The 20499-nt window shown below is 44.6% G+C and overlaps 1 protein-coding gene across 1 annotated transcript in view; it reads right to left on the bottom strand.

Moving 5' to 3' along the window:
• Positions 1-2585: 2585 nt before the first annotated feature.
• The window catches only part of LOC110503718 (uncharacterized), a 127859-nt gene continuing 109945 nt past the window's right edge, over positions 2586-20499 (bottom strand). The window contains exons 14-15 of the mRNA XM_090191338.1: positions 7123-7358; positions 2586-6741 (exon numbers count right to left, since the gene is read on the bottom strand). Of these exons, the coding sequence (XP_090047464.1) occupies positions 3553-6741; positions 7123-7358 (3425 nt within the window). The 3' untranslated portion in view covers positions 2586-3552. The remainder of the gene's footprint in view (positions 6742-7122; positions 7359-20499) is intronic.

The following is a 20499-nucleotide window of genomic DNA, read 5'->3' as shown; positions in this document are numbered from 1 at the left end:
AGCTGTTTTGCAAGGAGGAATGGGAAAAAATGTCAGTCTCTCGATGTGCAAAACTAATAGAGACATACCCCAAGCGACTTACAGCTGTAATCGCAGCAAAAGGTGTCGCTACAAAGTATTAACTGAATAATTTTGCACGCCCAATTTTTCAGTTTTTGATTTGTTAAAAAAGTTTGAAATATCCAATAAATGTTGTTCCACTTCATGATTGTGTCCCACTTGTTGTTGATTCTTTACAAAAAAATACAGTTTTATATCTTTATGTTTGAAGTCTGAAATTTGGCAAAAGGTCGCAAAGTTCAAGGGGGCCGAATACTTTCGCAAGGCACTGTATGTATATATTTATTTGTACATATATATTTCTGTATACATAAATGATAGAATTTTTAAATTATAAAATTGAATACAATAGTCAATAAAATATCTAAGTTAAATCACAGTATAACATGGTACATTCTCAAAAACATAGTATATATTAATATATTCTTTAATTCTCAGCAAAAAATGTAGCTACAAGGTTTTAAAAGTCACTTCTGTTCATGCAGTCACAGACTTTAGTATTAGCGCCTTGATACAACTCAATGATGCTCGATGACAACAGGCTTCAGCACTCCTGATTGGTTTAAAATGACCTCATTCCAAACAGTAGAACTGTTTCCACGGTTTCCACTGTTGGGGCGCTGGGACGAGCGAGCTACCTCAAGGAAAGATGGCCGCCCTGGGTCCTAAGCTTTAACTAGAGTACAACTACACAAACCCCTCCAATGCAAGCCTCTGGGATTTCAATCGTCTAAACATGCAATGATTTCTGGGCTTTTCCAAGGTGTAAGGGGGCAGAAGGATCATGGGGACGACAAAACATCTCTCTATAACTATGTTACATTGTTTCCAAAATATGGCCGGCCCCTTGACAAAGCAGTATGTGCAGTAGAGAAAAGTAACTCAAAAGACCGTCCAACCTTTTGATCTGTGACAACATGCACAAACCCAACTCAACGACATAGTCCCTCACATTGCAGGATCAAGCACCATCAAGTCCTCCATTCCAGCCAGGATCAACAGCATCCCAAAAAAGGTTACAAAGTCTAAAAGTTCTACATCATGTCAAAGCTACATTCAACTAGGAGAAGCTGGGGGTTCGGCTGTGGGCTGGTCTCAGAGTGAGAGAGCTGAGGTGAATACGTCATACCCATGGAGAGCATGACGCTGCATGACACAGCTCTTTTAGATGACCCACACAGAGAAGCACCATGGCATGGTACGGACTATAGCTTTGGTTTAACAATGTATTTTGGCACTTTAATGCCAAATGCCAAATGTCTGTTTATTCTCTGTTTGACACCTGTTGAGTTGTTCATAAGGTGTAGCCTGAGCATGGTACTGTTCAGATGACCTGATCTGTAAATCACCTGCACTTACACACTACTAGTTCTTCACAGATCCGTATTGTGTAGAGATGAGTGGATCTGAGCAGTGCCTGGCCTAGGTCCACCCCGGGGAACAAGCCAACAGGCCTACAGGTTGTCACATAACTCAGCACTCCAAGTACTGTCAGTCTGCCATTGTATTATCATCACATTAAAGAGGGCAATATTGCTATTGATGACTTATTCCAGTCTTTTTTAATGACAGAACACAGTTAAATCTCTATGTCCCACATAGTAGACTCCACTCCCACATAGTATTCCCTCATAGTGGTATTACTACATCCGTCTTGCTGTGAAACTACATTTCTAATAATGACAGTAGTCAGGTATTGGCACAGTATTGTCCTTCACCATGGTATAATAACTATTGTGTGCTGTAATGACGGCACGTGGATGGCTTTTGGCTTTATGCGATGACCAATTGTGCTTCATAAGATGCATCTCCTTCACACTGGTGAGTGGGTCTTCCAAGCAGGAGGGAATGAAAGGCCATGAACACTATTTTCAAATACACTGCTCAGGGTTTCAATGACTCCTAACGACTAAAGCTAAGCTGTCCTGATTCCTCCACATAATAACGGAATGTTTTACATCTTCAATGTAATGTCAAATGGACTCAGCTCAGAGACTTTCTCACTCAGTCCTCTCAAGCTTATTTGAATATTATGCAGCCATCTAGTGCCAACTGTAGATATTGCAACCAATCATTTCCTCCATCCTCTCTCCTAATAGAGAATGTTGTATTGCTCACGTGTGAAATACTATAGGGATATACTCATGAAAACAGATGACTGGAAACCAATGTGCTTAAAAGCTGTGGAGTAGAAATTTGGCACTGCTTTTTAAAGGCTTCTCACGTCCAAGTTCAGCCCCAGCCGACCTCCCTGCTGCTTGAAATACTAACAGAACAACACATAGATAGATAGAATAACAAAGAAGAAGGAGAAGAAAGAAAGAAACAAAAAGACGGGAAAGAAAGATCTCGCTACGTGTCTTTTTTTCTTCCGAGTGTTCCGTTTGTGTCTGGAACACAGTGATGTCATCGTGCTCGTCAGCGGAATGACAAGAGTCTCTGTTCTGAGTTCTGATCGGACCAGAGGAGAAAGGACAGGCTCCAATGAGGTGGCGGAGAAAGTCTCCTGTTAAATCTAATTGGGCAAAAGAGTTTGTAGTAAACATGACATCACGGGGGTTGAAATCCTCCCCTTCCGGGGGGCTTCGGTCGCGCTAGATGGCCCTGAAGATGTCATGAGGTCAAAGTGATGTCACTGTCCTCACTGTCCAATGAGAGATGGGAAGCCAGACAGATCATGTGTAAGAGAGAGGCGACTGCATTGCTTTTATATCAACCAACATACAAAAGGGGAGAGAGATGAAGGGGGGGTCTCTCCAACGTGAGGATGCAGTCTACCAATCCAATTCAAAAGGGGATGATGTCACATGTCCCTCAGCCAATGGGGACAGGAGAGCTAGAGTCTGTGGAAGTGTTAATCAGTCGTTGGATCCTTACAGGAGCAGGCCGGTCTCTCCGCTACCAACGAGGTGTGTTCAGTCAGAGCCAGAGGGAGGGAGACGAGCACGTGTGTGTGTGTGTGTGTGTGTGTGTGTGTGTGTGTGTGTGTGTGTGTGTGTGTGTGTGTGTGTAAACATGACATCATTACTCACAGTTTGGAGACTTGTCTTATCCATTGTTCTGACTGGGGGAAGAGAGGAGGACCGACGATGACATCACAAAGCTTAGCTCCGACCGGAGGAGGAGTTCTGGAGCTGCTATCGCCCCAGACGACATGGCCTCGCTCTCACTCTCGGTGTCATGGGACCCCTCCAGGCGGATGTAGGTGACCCTGGTGTGGCGCCTCACCGTGGCCCTCACCAGAACACGCACCAGGGACCGGGTTACTATGGTTCCGCTATCACCCACAGTGGAGACAGCCATGGTGCAGTCATCCCTAGCTGTAGTGATGGTCACTAGCTGATGGTCATTTGTAGTCGCCATAACAGCAGTCTCAGTTGCCGTGGTATCCAACGTTGCCATGGCACCGCCGTTGGTAACAGTTGCCATGACGTCAGTGGTTTCAGCGGCACCGGTGTCGGCTCGAGTGTCTCCCTCTCTCGTCTCCCCCTGTCATACCTCGCTCTCCAGGCTGGAGAAATGGGCGGAGCCTCGTCGGGAGCATAGGCTCTTGGCCTTGAGTGGCAGGTGGGGGGAGTAGAAGCGTCCGGGCTGAGGAACTGACCGTAGTCTCTGGTACAGGAGCTTAGCACTGGCCGAGGCAGAGGACGAGGAGGGAGGAGGAGGGATGGGCACCGGCAGGGAGGAGGAGGAGGAAGGGGCACTAGGTTGGGGTTGAGGGGGCGAGAGGGAGGGCTGAGGGGGGTGGTCCACTAACACTCCTGGCTGCTGTGTGCTGAGGCTGGCCTGGCTGCCTGACTTGGCCTGGCCCTGGTCTGGTTTGGGAGGGGGTTTGGGCCGTGAGCCCCCGCTGAAGCTGTGGCAGTGGGGGAGCAGCTCCTCCTGGCTGTGGGACAGGGCCGTGCTTCCTCTCTTCCCATGGCCGTGTGACCGCCCTTGGGGGTGCGGGTGCACATGGGGGTGGGGGTACTGACTACATGAACATGACACCCCAGACCCCTGGTTCCTGTCTCGTGCCCGTCCCTTGCCCTTCCCCCTTCCTCCCCTTTTCCACTTCTTCTCTCCCTTCATTGGGAGTTTGTCGACTGACCAGTACCGTCGGGGTGGCGGGAGGTTTGCTGGAGGGGGGGGCCACTGGGACCCCAGACCTCCACTCCCTCCCCCTGACGCCCACCCTACTCCTGGCCCTGAACCCCAAGAATCTCCCCCCGCCCCCCCCCAGCCCTCCACTCGCCCTAGTATAGAGTCGTCTCTGCTGTTGATGCTGCCCCCTTTCTCTCTGGAGGGGTATGTGCCGAAAAACCAGCTCCCCCCCCCTATCCCCCCTATCCCACTACTCCCTGGTCCTCCAGCCCCCTCCCTCCCCTCCCAGTACCTCTCAAATCGCCCAAACTCCCCTGATGAGCCCTCATCAGAGTAACTTTCCTCTGTTCTTGCCCTGTCTCTTTCTGACTCTGACACAGCACCTCTCCCACCCGCCCTCCTCACCCTCTCCTCCACCCGTTCCCTCGCTCTGTCTCTCTGCCTCTCCTCCCCCACATCTTCCTCATCATCCTCCTCAGAGTCCCACTCATGGAAGGAGAGCCCCTCCTGTATGTTAGCCCTGCCTTTCTCATAGTGCATCAACAGAGGCCTCTTCTCTCCTTCTCTCCCTCCCTCCCTTCTCTCGACCCCTCCACTCCTCCGCCTCTTGGAGAGTGAGATGAGGGGAGGGAGGGAGGAGGGGGGTGTTCCAGAGTTGGGGTCCCCCCCTTCCCCGTTTCCTCCGCTCACCCAAAACTTGACCGAGGCGGGGAGTTTGGGGTAGCGCTTACTGGGGGGTCGATGTCTGGAGTGGGAACGGGATGATTTGGGCCGCCTTTCCCTGCTCCTGCTGCTATCCTCCTCTCTATCACCCCCCTCTTCCTCTTCTCCCTCCCTCCTTCCTCGCTCCCTCTCTCCTGCCCATGCTGAATCTCTCCCTTTCTCCCCAAACGTACTACGATACTGGGTTGGAAAGGAAGAGTAGTCTGGCATCCCTCCTTCTCTCCCTCCATCCCCCACTCCCTCCCTATCTGCCTCCACATCCCCCTCTTCTTGCTCAGAACGCCCAGACGATTTCTTCCTCTTCTTCAGCGCCTTCTTCTTCCGCTTCTTTTTCACCCTCCGTCTCTTCCTCTCTTTGTCTCGCTCTCGTTCCCTCTCCTCCCTCTTTTTCCTCTTCTTCTTCTTTTTCTTCTTCTCTTTATCTTTCCTCCTCTTCTTCTCTCGTTTCCTCTCGTCATCTCCTCCTCCACTGCGATCCCTCTCTCTATCACCCCAGCCCGCCCACCACTCCTGTAACTGGGCCAACTGGCTACCTCCTCTCTCCCTCTCCCTCTCCCTGTTTCTCGCCCCTCGGGCAGGGCGTGGTTTTCGGGGTGGTATAGGTGGTGGCTGGCGCCCGTGACTGAGAGAGCGAGAGGAGATAATTGAACGTTGTCTGTCCCTCCCCCTCCCCAGGAGAAGACTGGACTCCTCGGTCAGCTCCTCATCCTCATCATCGTCCTCTGCGTCCAAACCTTCCCGCGTGCTATGAGAGGTCAAGGAGGAGGAGGAGGAAGGAGAGGAGGAGCGAGAGGAGGAGGTAGAGGAAGAGGTGGACGATGTGTTAGAGGAAGAGGAGGAAGTTGAGCTGGTGTAGGGGAGTGAGGTGGAGGGGGAAGGGGGAGTGTAGGTGGGGGACATGGGCACGGTTACGGGGAGTGGGAGAGGAGGAGAGAGGGGGCGTCCCCTCCTCCCTCCACCATCCCTCGCTCCATCCCTTCCTCCTCCCCTGCGCCCCAGCGGTAGGATGTTCTCGTACAGAGGCCCGCCTGGCTCTTTGGGCTTCTTGGGCCGGCGCTTCCTCCAAAAGGATGAGGGGAGAGGGGGGGAGGGTTGTGGCAGCGGGGGGTTAGTGGGCAGAGGGACTGGGGTCACGCCCACGGCTTGGCTTTTAGGAGGCAGCCGAGGCGTCCCCAAAGGTTTGACCCCTCCCTTCCCCTGACACCCAGTACCACCACCTCCCACCACCCTCTTCCCCACCCCCTGGTCAGGACCTTTCTCTGAGTAGAAGGCCACAGTGGCGGGAGGGGGTTGAGGGTGGCTCCTGGGGGCTGTTTTGGGGGTCTGGGACCCTGCCGGCTGGTCCATACAGGGCCCCAGACCCTCAGGGTCGATGGGTCCATAGTAGCGTTTATATCCATCCAGCCCCCCACCACCACCAACTCCCACTCCTCCAGCTGTCGTGCCCCAGGTCGGAGCCACCTTCTGGGGGAAGGGTCCCATGTCTGCGACGGTCCCGTGCACGGCCATGGGGTTGGTGGCGGTCCCAGCCTTGGGCAGCCTCCAGCGGTCCACCACGGCCAGTCTGCGATCGGGCCGGGGGAGGAATGTGGAGCAGGGCAGGGGCGCCCCCAGCATGGGAGTGTTGGAGGGCCCCAGCGCCGTCCCAGAATGCACCACGGTGGGAGGGGATCCAGGTAGTTGTGTTTTGTAGACGGGCTGTGACTGTTGCTGCTGCGCCATGGTCAGGGCCGGGTTGGTTGACGACGCACCGACCAAGTGTGGCGGGGGCGGGACTGTTACCATGGTGCCAGGATGGTGGGGGAGCATAGCCATGGAGGATTTGGCCCCGCCCGGCGTGGTTTCATCCTCAAAGCTACAACAACTGTACATGCCCTGGTAGAGAGGGAGAAATCGAGAACAAGCGGGGACTGGTAATGAACATTCAATCATGTATTAATAGAATCAAAACAAACATGCTCTATGTGACTGAGGGACGAGCAGTTATCAGTCAAGATGTATGCATAATATATATTAGTATGTTGTTTCTATCAAGGTCATCGTCAAGGTTACCATACATTCTGAGTGTGAGAGGAATTGAATTCCAATGAATCCTGTGAATTGACTGAGTGGAAATGGAATTGACCTCAACATCCACTTCACACACACACGCGCGCACGGACACATGCACACGCACACACCGACACACAAACATAAGATACCTCTATCTCTTGACCCCCCCACACACAAACGCCATTTCCCACCACACAAACTCACCCTACTGATGGCCAGTAGGAAGTCCAGTCTCCCGGAGCTGGTAGCCATGCAGTGTCTGAGCCTCCAGTAGACCAGGTGCTCCCAGGCAAATACCAGCAGACTGAGCCCCATAGCCACCAGTAGCATGTAGAAGACACCCGCCATGTTGTCTATGTCCAGCTTACTGCTCATCACCTCAATCTTATCATTGTGACAGATACCAGACAGCCACAGACGCTCCAGCATCTCAATCTCATCTGGGGAGGGGGAGAGGGGAGTGAAACAGGGAGAAGGGGAATAGGGGTAGGGACGGGGAGAGATGAGGGATTGGGAGAGGGATAGGGAGAGATTGGGGATAGGGAGAGAGACAGGGACAGGGGAGATGGGGGATTGGGAGAGGGACAGGAGAGATGGGGGATAGGGAGAGGGACAGGGAGAGATGGAGGATAGGGAGAGGGACAGGGACAGGGGAGATGGGAGATAGAGAGAGGGAGAGGGACAGGAGAGATGGGGGACAGGGAGAGATGGGGGATAGGGAGAGGGACAGGGAGAGATAGGGGATTGGGAGAGGGACAGGGAGAGATGGTCGATAGGGAGAGGGACAGGGAGAGATGGAGGATAGGGAGAGGGACAGGGACAGGGGAGATGGGTATAGAGAGAGGGAGAGGGACAGGAGAGATGGGGGATAGGGAGAGGGACAGATAGAGATGTGGGATAGGGAGAGGGACAGAGCGAGATAGGGGAGGGGAGAGGGACAGAGAGAGATGGGGATAGAGAGATGAACAGAGAGATATTGGGGAGAGGGACAGAGAGGGTTGGGGATAGGGAGAGGGACAGAGAGAGATGTGGGATAGGGAGACAGACAGAGAGAGATATGGGAGGGGAGAGGGACAGAGAGAGTTGGAGATAGGGAGAGGGACAGAGAGAGATGTGGGAGGGGAGAGGGACAGAGAGAGATGTGGGAGGGGAGAGGGACAGAGAGAGTTGTGGGATAGGGAGAGGGATAGAGAGAGTTGGAGATATGGAGAGGTACAGAGAGAGTTGTGGGATAGGGAGAGGGACAGAGAGAGTTGTGGGATAGGGAGAGGGACAGAGAGAGTTGTGGGATAGGGAGAGGGACAGAGAGAGATGTGGGATAGGGAGAGGGACAGAGAGAGATGTGGGATAGGGAGAGGGACAGAGAGAGTTGTGGGATAGGGAGAGGGACAGAGAGACATGTGGGATAGGGAGAGGGACAGAGAGAGTTGGAGATAGGTAGAGGGACAGAGAGAGTTGGAGATAGGGAGAGGGACAGAGAGAGATGTGGGAGGGGAGAGGGACAGAGAGAGATGTGGGAGGGGAGAGGGACAGAGAGAGTTGTGGGATAGGGAGAGGGACAGAGAGAGTTGTGGGATAGGGAGAGGGACAGAGAGAGATGTGGGATAGGGAGAGGGACAGAGAGAGATGTGGGATAGGGAGAGGGACAGAGAGAGTTGTGGGATAGGGAGAGGGACAGAGAGAGATGTGGGATAGGGAGAGGGACAGAGAGAGTTGGAGATAGGTAGAGGGACAGAGAGAGTTGTGGGATAGGGAGAGGGACAGAGAGAGTTGGAGATAGGGAGAGGGACAGAGAGAGATGTGGGATAGGGAGACAGACAGAGAGAGATGAAGAGAGGGTGCAAAAGGAGGTCAAGAGGAGGCAGGCAGAAAGGGATTCATGCAAAAGAGAGAATTGGGGACGGAAGGGGAAAGGAAGGTGAAGGAGGAGGAGTTAGGATTAGGGAGTAGGGGGAGGTTGGAGGAGGAGAAGAGAGGAGAGCAGGAGTGGAGGATTACGGAGTAGGGAGAGGTTGGAGGAGGAGGAGAGAGGACAGGAGTGCAGGGTTAGGGCGTAGGGAGAGGTTGGAGGACGAGGATAGAGGAGAGCATGAGTGGAGAGTTAGGGAGTAGGGAGAGGTTGGAGGAGGTGGAGAGAGGAGGACAGGAGTGGAGGGTTAGGGAGTAGGGAGAGGTTGGAGGACGAGGATAGAGGAGAGCATGAGTGGAGGGTAAAGGAGTAGGGAGAGGTTGGAGGAGGTGGAGGAGTAGAGAGGAGAACATGAGTGGAGGGTTAGGGTGTAGGGAGAGGTTGGAGGACGAGGATAGAGGAGGACAGGAGAGGAGGGTTAGTGTTAGCTGTGTGTGTGTGTGGGGGGGGGGGTGGCATGCGTGCACGCGCGTCTGTGTGTTTGAGAGAGACAGTGTCTGTGAGAGTGTCTGTGTGTGTGTGTGTGTGTGTGTGTGTGTGTGTGAGAGAGAGTGTGAGTGTGTGTGTGTGTGTGTGTGTGTGTGTGTGTGTGTGTGTGTGTGTGTGTGTGTGTGTGTGTGTGTGTGTGTGTGTATGTGTGTGTGTGTGTGTGTGTGTGTGTGTGTGTGTGTGTGTGTGTGTGAGAGAGTGTGTGTGTGTGTGTGTGTGTGTGTGTGTGTGTGTGTGTGTGTGTGTGTGTGTGTGTGTGTGTGTGTGTGTGTGTGTGTGTGCGCGTGTGTGTGTGTGTGTGTGTGTGTGTCATTAGCTCCTCATTCAAGGTGACTCCTCAAGGTCAATGGTCAACAATTGTCAACAGTACGGCAAAATGAGAAGAGAAGGAGGTGGAGAGAGAGTTAAAGAAAGAGAGAGAGGGGTCAGAAGAGGAGGGGCTGAACAATGACAAATAAGGTAGATGTAAAATAAGCCTCAAAACCTTATAACCCTAGAACTGAGAGAAAATAAAGAGGGGAGCGAGAAACAGACAGGGAAGGAGGAAGAGAAGAGGGAGAGTGGATAAAAATAAGTAAAGAGAAAGAGAGGGATGAAAGAAGGAATGAGGGAGAGAAGCAGATGTAGAGTTTTATATATATATATATATATATATATATATATATATATATATATATATATATATATATAAATATAGTGGGAGAGAGGGAAAGAGAAGGAGAGAGGAAATCTTTCTCTGTCCACGACCACAGCGTGCCAGGGGAAAGAGAGGAGCGAGGGAACAAGGGAGGCAGAGATGGAGGACGAGAGGCAGAGATTTTGTCATTATGACAAACAGCAGGTACACTCTTCAGTTTGAAGAGGATGAGAGGAGAAAAAAAGGGGTAAAATGTGACACATTAGAGAGAATCGAAAGAGAAGACTAACAGACAGGGAGAAGAAGAGACAGCAGAAGAGAGAAGGGAGAGCATGGAGATTAGAATCATTTAAATGTGGTGGAAGGATGGCCAGAATCTATATCATGGTGGTAGGCTCAGGTGGGATATGGGATTCTCATCTGCTAACCTACAGGGAAAATGTTTGTCTTTCTCATTAATGAATACTAGCCTACCGACAAGCAGAGGGGTCCTATGCCCTCTCTGATTGGCTAATAGGGAGACTGCTTGAGTAACCATAGTGATGGACAGACAGGTAACAGATGTATGATTCATTGAGGGATTAAAACATAATTTAGCAGAGACGAATGCAATGAAACTACGATCACAACAACCATTATTACTGCTTTACTATCATAACAACCACTACTATTACCCCTCTACTATCATAACAACCACTATTACTGCTTTACTATCATAACAACCACTACTACTACCACACTACTATCATTACAACCACTGCTACTACCACTCTACTATCATAACAATCACTATTACTGCTTTACTATCATAACAACCACTACTACTACCACTCTACTATCATAACAACCACTACTACTACCACTATACTATCATAATAACCACTACTACTACTGCTTTACTATCATAACAACCACTACTACTACCACTCTACTATCATAACAACCACTACTACTACCACTCTACTATTAAAACAACCACTACTACTACCACTCTACTATCATAACAAACACTACTACTACCACTCTACTATCATAACAATCACTATTACTGCTTAACTATCATAACAACCACTACTACTACCACTCTACTCTCATAACAACCACTACTACTACTGCTATACTATCATAACAACCACTACTACTACTGCTTTACTATCATAACAACCACTACTACTACCACTCTACTATCATAACAACCACTACAACTACCACTCTACTATCATAACAACCACTACTACTACCACTCTACTATCATAACAACCACTACTACTACTGCTTTACTATCATAACAACCACTATTACCACTCTACTATCATAACAACCACTATTACCACTCTACTATCATAACAACCACTATTACTGCTTTACTATCATAACAACCACTATTACCACTCTACTATCACAACAACCACTATTACCACTCTACTATCATAACAACCACTATTACCACTCTACTATCATAACAACCACTATTTCTGCTTTACTATCATAACAACCACTATTACCAATCTACTATCATAACAACCCCTGTTACCACTCTACTATCATAATAACCACTATTACCACTCTAATATCATAACAACCGCTATTACTGCTTTACTATCATAACAACCACTACTACTACTGCTCTACTATCACAACAACACAATTACTGTTTTACTATCATAACAACCACTATTACCACTCTACTATCATAGCAACCACTATTACCACTCTACTATCATAACAACCACTATTACGGCTTTACTATCATAACAACCACTATTACCACTCTACTATCATAACAACCACTATTACCACCCTACTGTCATAACAACCACTGTTACCACTCTAATATCATAACAACCACTACTACTACCACTCTACTATCACAACAAGCACTACTACTACTGCTCTACTATCATAACAACCACTACTACTACCACTCTACTATCATAACAACCACTACTACTACCACTCTACTATTAAAACAACCACTACTACTACCACTCTACTATCATAACAACCACTACTACTACCACTCTACTATCATAGCAATCACTATTACTGCTTAACTATCATAACAACCACTACTACTACCACTCTACTCTCATAACAACCACTACTACTACTGCTATACTATCATAACAACCACTACTACTACTGCTTTACTATCATAACAACCACTACTACTACCACTCTACTATCATAACAACCACTACAACTACCACTCTACTATCATAACAACCACTACTACTACCACTCTACTATCATAACAACCACTACTACTACTGCTTTACTATCATAAAAACCACTATTACTGCTTTACTATCATAACAACCACTATTACCACTCTACTATCATAACAACCACTATTACCACTCTACTATCATAACAACCACTATTACTGCTTTACTATCATAACAACCACTATTACCACTCTACTATCATAACAACCACTATTACCACTCTACTATCATAACAACCACTATTTCTGCTTTACTATCATAACAACCACTATTACCAATCTACTATCATAACAACCCCTGTTACCACTCTACTATCATAATAACCACTATTACCACTCTACTATCATAACAACCGCTATTACTGCTTTACTATCATAACAACCACTACTACTACTGCTCTACTATCACAACAACACAATTACTGTTTTACTATCATAACAACCACTATTACCACTCTACTATCATAGCAACCACTATTACCACTCTACTATCATAACAACCACTATTACCACTCTACTATCATAGCAACCACTATTACCACTCTACTATCATAACAACCACTATTACGGCTTTACTATCATAACAACCACTATTACCACTCTACTATCATAACAACCACTATTACCACCCTACTGTCATAACAACCACTATTACCACTCTAATATCATAACAACCACTACTACTACCACTCTACTATCACAACAAGCACTACTACTACTGCTCTACTATCATAACAACCACTACTACTACCACTCTAGTATCATAACAACCACGACTACTACCACTCAACACCCTACTATCATAACAACCACTATTACCACTTTACTATCATATCAACCACTATTACCACTCTACTATCATAACTGCCACTATTTCTACTGCTTTGCTATCATAACAACCACTGTTACTGCTTTACTATCATAACACTATTACCACTCTACTATCATAACTGCCACTATTACTACTGCTTTACTATCATAACAACCACTGTTACTGCTTTACTATCATAACAACAACTACCACTACTAGTCTACTATCACAACAACCACTATTACTGCTTTACTATCATAACAACAACTACTACTACTGCTCTAATTTCATAACAACCACTACTACTACCACTCTACTATCACAACACCCACTACTACTACTGCTCTACTATCAATACAACCACTACTACTACCACTCTACAATAATTACAACCACTACTACAACCACGCTACTATCATAACAACAACTACTACAACCACTCTACTTTCATAACAACCACTACTACTACTGCTCTACTATCATAACAACCACTACTACAACCACTCTACTATCATAACAACCACTTCTACAACCACTCTACTATCACAACACCCACTACTACTACTGCTCTACTATCATAACAACCACTACTACTACCCCTCTACTATCATAACAACCACTACTACTACTGCTCTACTATAAATACAACCACTACTACTACCACTCTACAATAATAACAACCACTACCACAACCACTCTTCTATCACAACAACCACTACTACTACCACTCTACAATCACAACATCCACTACTACTACTGCTCTACAATCATAACAACCACTACTACAACCACTCTACTATCATAACAACCACTTCTACTGCCACTCTACTATCACAACACCCACTACTACTACTGCTCTAATTTCATAACAACCACTACTACTACCACTCTACTATCACAACACCCACTACTACTACCACTCTACTATTAAAACAACCACTACTACTACCACTCTACTATCATAACAACCACTACTACTACCACTCTACTATCATAGCAATCACTATTACTGCTTAACTATCATAACAACCACTACTACTACCACTCTACTCTCATAACAACCACTACTACTACTGCTATACTATCATAACAACCACTACTACTACTGCTTTACTATCATAACAACCACTACTACTACCACTCTACTATCATAACAACCACTACAACTACCACTCTACTATCATAACAACCACTACTACTACCACTCTACTATCATAACAACCACTACTACTACTGCTTTACTATCATAAAAACCACTATTCCTGCTTTACTATCATAACAACCACTATTACCACTCTACTATCATAACAACCACTATTACCACTCTACTATCATAACAACCACTATTACTGCTTTACTATCATAACAACCACTATTACCACTCTACTATCACAACAACCACTATTACCACTCTACTATCATAACAACCACTATTACCACTCTACTATCATAACAACCACTATTTCTGCTTTACTATCATAACAACCACTATTACCAATCTACTATCATAACAACCCCTGTTACCACTCTACTATCATAATAACCACTATTACCACTCTACTATCATAACAACCGCTATTACTGCTTTACTATCATAACAACCACTACTACTCCTGCTCTACTATCACAACAACACAATTACTGTTTTACTATCATAACAACCACTATTACCACTCTACTATCATAGCAACCACTATTACCACTCTACTATCATAACAACCACTATTACGGCTTTACTATCATAACAACCACTATTACCACTCTACTATCATAACAACCACTATTACCACCCTACTGTCATAACAACCACTATTACCACTCTAATATCATAACAACCACTACTACTACCACTCAACACCCTACTATCATAACAACCACTATTACCACTTTACTATCATATCAACCACTATTACCACTCTACTATCATAACTGCCACTATTTCTACTGCTTTGCTATCATAACAACCACTGTTACTGCTTTACTATCATAACACTATTACCACTCTACTATCATAACTGCCACTATTACTACTGCTTTACTATCATAACAACCACTGTTACTGCTTTACTATCATAACAACAACTACCACTACTAGTCTACTATCACAACAACCACTATTACTGCTTTACTATCATAACAACAACTACTACTGCTGCTCTAATTTCATAACAACCACTACTACTACCACTCTACTATCACAACACCCACTACTACTACTGCTCTACTATCAATACAACCACTACTACTACCACTCTACAATAATTACAACCACTACTACAACCACGCTACTATCATAACAACAACTACTACAACCACTCTACTTTCATAACAACCACTACTACTACTGCTCTACTATCATAACAACCACTACTACAACCACTCTACTATCATAACAACCACTTCTACAACCACTCTACTATCACAACACCCACTACTACTACTGCTCTACTATCATAACAACCACTACTACTACCCCTCTACTATCATAACAACCACTACTACTACTGCTCTACTATAAATACAACCACTACTACTACCACTCTACAATAATAACAACCACTACCACAACCACTCTTCTATCACAACAACCACTATTACTACCACTCTACAATCACAACATCCACTACTACTACTGCTCTACAATCATAACAACCACTACTACAACCACTCTACTATCATAACAACCACTTCTACTGCCACTCTACTATCACAACACCCACTACTACTACTGCTCTAATTTCATAACAACCACTACTACTACCACTCTACTATCACAACACCCACTACTACTACTGCTCTACTATCAATACAACCACTACTACTAACACTCTACAATAATTACAACCACTACTACAACCACTCTACTATCATAACAACAACTACTACAACCACTCTACTTTCATAACAACCACTACTACTACCACTCTACTATCATAACAACCACTATTTCTGCTTTACTATCATAACAACCACTATTACCAATCTACTATCATAACAACCCCTGTTACCACTCTACTATCATAATAACCACTATTACCACTCTACTATCATAACAACCGCTCTTACTGCTTTACTATCATAACAACCACTACTACTACTGCTCTACTATCACAACAACACAATTACTGTTTTACTATCATAACAACCACTATTACCACTCTACTATCATAGCAACCACTATTACCACTCTACTATCATAACAACCACTATTACGGCTTTACTATCATAACAACCACTATTACCACTCTACTATCATAACAACCACTATTACCACCCTACTGTCATAACAACCACTATTACCACTCTAATATCATAACAACCACTACTACTACCACTCTACTATCACAACAAGCACTACTACTACTGCTCTACTATCATAACAACCACTACTACTACCACTCTAGTATCATAACAACCACTACTACTACCACTCAACACCCTACTATCATAACAACCACTATTACCACTTTACTATCATATCAACCACTATTACCACTCTACTATCATAACTGCCACTACTACTACTGCTTTACTATCATAACAACCACTGTTACTGCTTTACTAGTATAACACTATTACCACTCTACTATCATAACTGCCACTATTACTACTGCTTTACTATCATAACAACCACTGTTACTGCTTTACTATCATAACAACAACTACCACTACTAGTCTACTATCACAACAACCACTATTACTGCTTTACTATCATAACAACAACTACTACTACTGCTCTAATTTCATAACAACCACTACTACTACCACTCTACTATCACAACACCCACTACTACTACTGCTCTACTATCAATACAACCACTACTACTACCACTCTACAATAATTACAACCACTACTACAACCACTCTACTATCATAACAACAACTACTACAACCACTCTACTTTCATAACAACCACTACTACTACTGCTCTACTATCATAACAACCACTACTACAACCACTCTACTATCATAACAACCACTTCTACTACCACTCTACTATCACAACACCCACCACTACTACTGCTCTACTATCATAACAACCACTACTACTACCCCTCTACTATCATAACAACCACTACTACTACTGCTCTACTATAAATACAACCACTACTACTACCACTCTACAATAATAACAACCACTACCACAACCACTCTTCTATCACAACAACCACTACTACTATCACTCTACAATCACAACATCCACTACTACTACTGCTCTACTATCATAACAACCACTTCTACTGCCACTCTACTATCACAACACCCACTACTACTACTGCTCTAATTTCATAACAACCACTACTACTACCACTCTACTATCACAACATCCACTACTACTACTGCTCTACAATCATAACAACCACTACTACAACCACTCTACTATCATAACAACCACTTCTACTGCCACTCTACTATCACAACACCCACTACTACTACTGCTCTAATTTCATAACAACCACTACTACTACCACTCTACTATCACAACACCCACTACTACTACTGCTCTACTATCAATACAACCACTACTACTACCACTCTACAATAATTACAAACACTACTACAACCACTCTACTATCATAACAACAACTACTACAACCACTCTACTTTCATAACAACCACTACTACTACCACTCTACTATCATAACAACCACTACTACTACCACTCTACTATCACAACAACCACTACTACTACCACTCTAGTATCATAACAACCACTACTACTACCACTCAACTATCATAACAAACACTACTACTACCACTCTACTATCATAACAACCACTACTACTACCCCTCTACTATCATAACAACCACTACTACTACTGCTCTACTATAAATACAACCACTACTACTACCACTCTACAATAATAACAACCACTACCACAACCACTCTTCTATCACAACAACCACTACTACTACCACTCTACAATCACAACATCCACTACTACTACTGCTCTACTATCATAACAACCACTACTACAACCACTCTGCTATCATAACAACCACTTCTACTACCACTCTACTATCACAACACCCACTACTACTACTGCTCTACTATCATAACAACCACTACTACTACCCCTCTACTATCATAACAACCACAACTACTACTGCTCTACTATAAATACAACCACTACTACTACCACTCTACAATAATAACAACCACTACCACAACCACTCTTCTATCACACCAACCACTACTACTACCACTCTACAATCACAACATCCGCTACTACTACTGCTCTACAATCATAACAACCACTACTACAACCACTCTACTATCATAACAACCACTTCTACTACCACTCTACTATCACAACACCCACTACTACTACTGCACTACTATCATAACAACCACTACTACTACCACTCTACTATCATAACAACAACTACCACTCTATAATCATAACAACCACTACTACTACCACTCTACTATCACAACAACCACTTCTACTACCACTCTACATTCACAACACCCAATACTGCCTCCACTCTACTATCACAACAACCACTATTACCACCCTACTGTCATAACAACCACTATTACCACTCTAATATCATAACAACCACTACTACTACCACTCTACTATCACAACAAGCACTACTACTACTGCTCTACTATCATAACAACCACTACTACTACCACTCTAGTATCATAACAACCACTACTACTACCACTCAACACCCTACTATCATAACAACCACTATTACCACTTTACTATCATATCAACCACTATTACCACTCTACTATCATAACTGCCACTATTACTACTGCTTTACTGTCATAACAACCACTGTTACTGCTTTACTATCATAACACTATTACCACTCTACTATCATAACTGCCACTATTTCTACTGCTTTACTATCATAACAACCACTGTTACTGCTTTACTATCATAACAACAACTACCACTACTAGTCTACTATCACAACAACCACTATTACTGCTTTACTATCATAACAACAACTACTACTACTGCTCTAATTTCATAACAACCACTACTACTACCACTCTACTATCACAACACCCACTACTACTACTGCTCTACTATCAATACAACCACTACTACTACCACTCTACAATAATTACAACCACTCTACTATCATAACAACAACTACTACAACCACTCTACTTTCATAACAACCACTACTACTACTGCTCTACTATCATAACAACCACTACTACAACCACTCTACTATCATAACAACCACTTCTACTACCACTCTACTATCACAACACCCACTACTACTACTGCTCTACTATCATAACAACCACTACTACTACCCCTCTACTATCATAACAACCACTACTACTACTGCTCTACTATAAATACAACCACTACTACTACCACTCTACAATCACAACATCCACTACTACTACTGCTCTACAATCATAACAACCACTACTACAACCACTCTACTATCATAACAACCACTTCTACTGCCACTCTACTATCACAACACCCACTACTACTACTGCTCTAATTTCATAACAACCACTACTACTACCACTCTACTATCACAACACCCACTACTACTACTGCTCTACTATCAATACAACCACTACTACTACCACTCTACAATAATAACAACCACTACCACAACCACTCTTCTATCACACCAACCACTACTACTACCACTCTACAATCACAACATCCGCTACTACTACTGCTCTACAATCATAACAACCACTACTACAACCACTCTACTATCATAACAACCACTTCTACTACCACTCTACTATCACAACACCCACTACTACTACTGCACTACTATCATAACAACCACTACTACTACCACTCTACTATCATAACAACAACTACCACTCTATAATCATAACAACCACTACTACTACCACTCTACTATCACAACAACCACTTCTACTACCACTCTACATTCACAACACCCAATACTGCCTCCACTCTACTATCACAACAACCACTATTACCACCCTACTGTCATAACAACCACTATTACCACTCTAATATCATAACAACCACTACTACTACCACTCTACTATCACAACAAGCACTACTACTACTGCTCTACTATCATAACAACCACTACTACTACCACTCTAGTATCATAACAACCACTACTACTACCACTCAACACCCTACTATCATAACAACCACTATTACCACTTTACTATCATATCAACCACTATTACCACTCTACTATCATAACTGCCACTATTACTACTGCTTTACTGTCATAACAACCACTGTTACTGCTTTACTATCATAACACTATTACCACTCTACTATCATAACTGCCACTATTTCTACTGCTTTACTATCATAACAACCACTGTTACTGCTTTACTATCATAACAACAACTACCACTACTAGTCTACTATCACAACAACCACTATTACTGCTTTACTATCATAACAACAACTACTACTACTGCTCTAATTTCATAACAACCACTACTACTACCACTCTACTATCACAACACCCACTACTACTACTGCTCTACTATCAATACAACCACTACTACTACC

Source organism: Oncorhynchus mykiss, chromosome 2, assembly GCF_057628025.1.
Source record: "Oncorhynchus mykiss isolate SJ-2025 chromosome 2, ASM5762802v1, whole genome shotgun sequence".
In the NCBI taxonomy this organism is placed as follows: Eukaryota; Metazoa; Chordata; class Actinopteri; order Salmoniformes; family Salmonidae; genus Oncorhynchus; species Oncorhynchus mykiss.
This window is presented reverse-complemented; position numbering and strand designations above follow the sequence as displayed.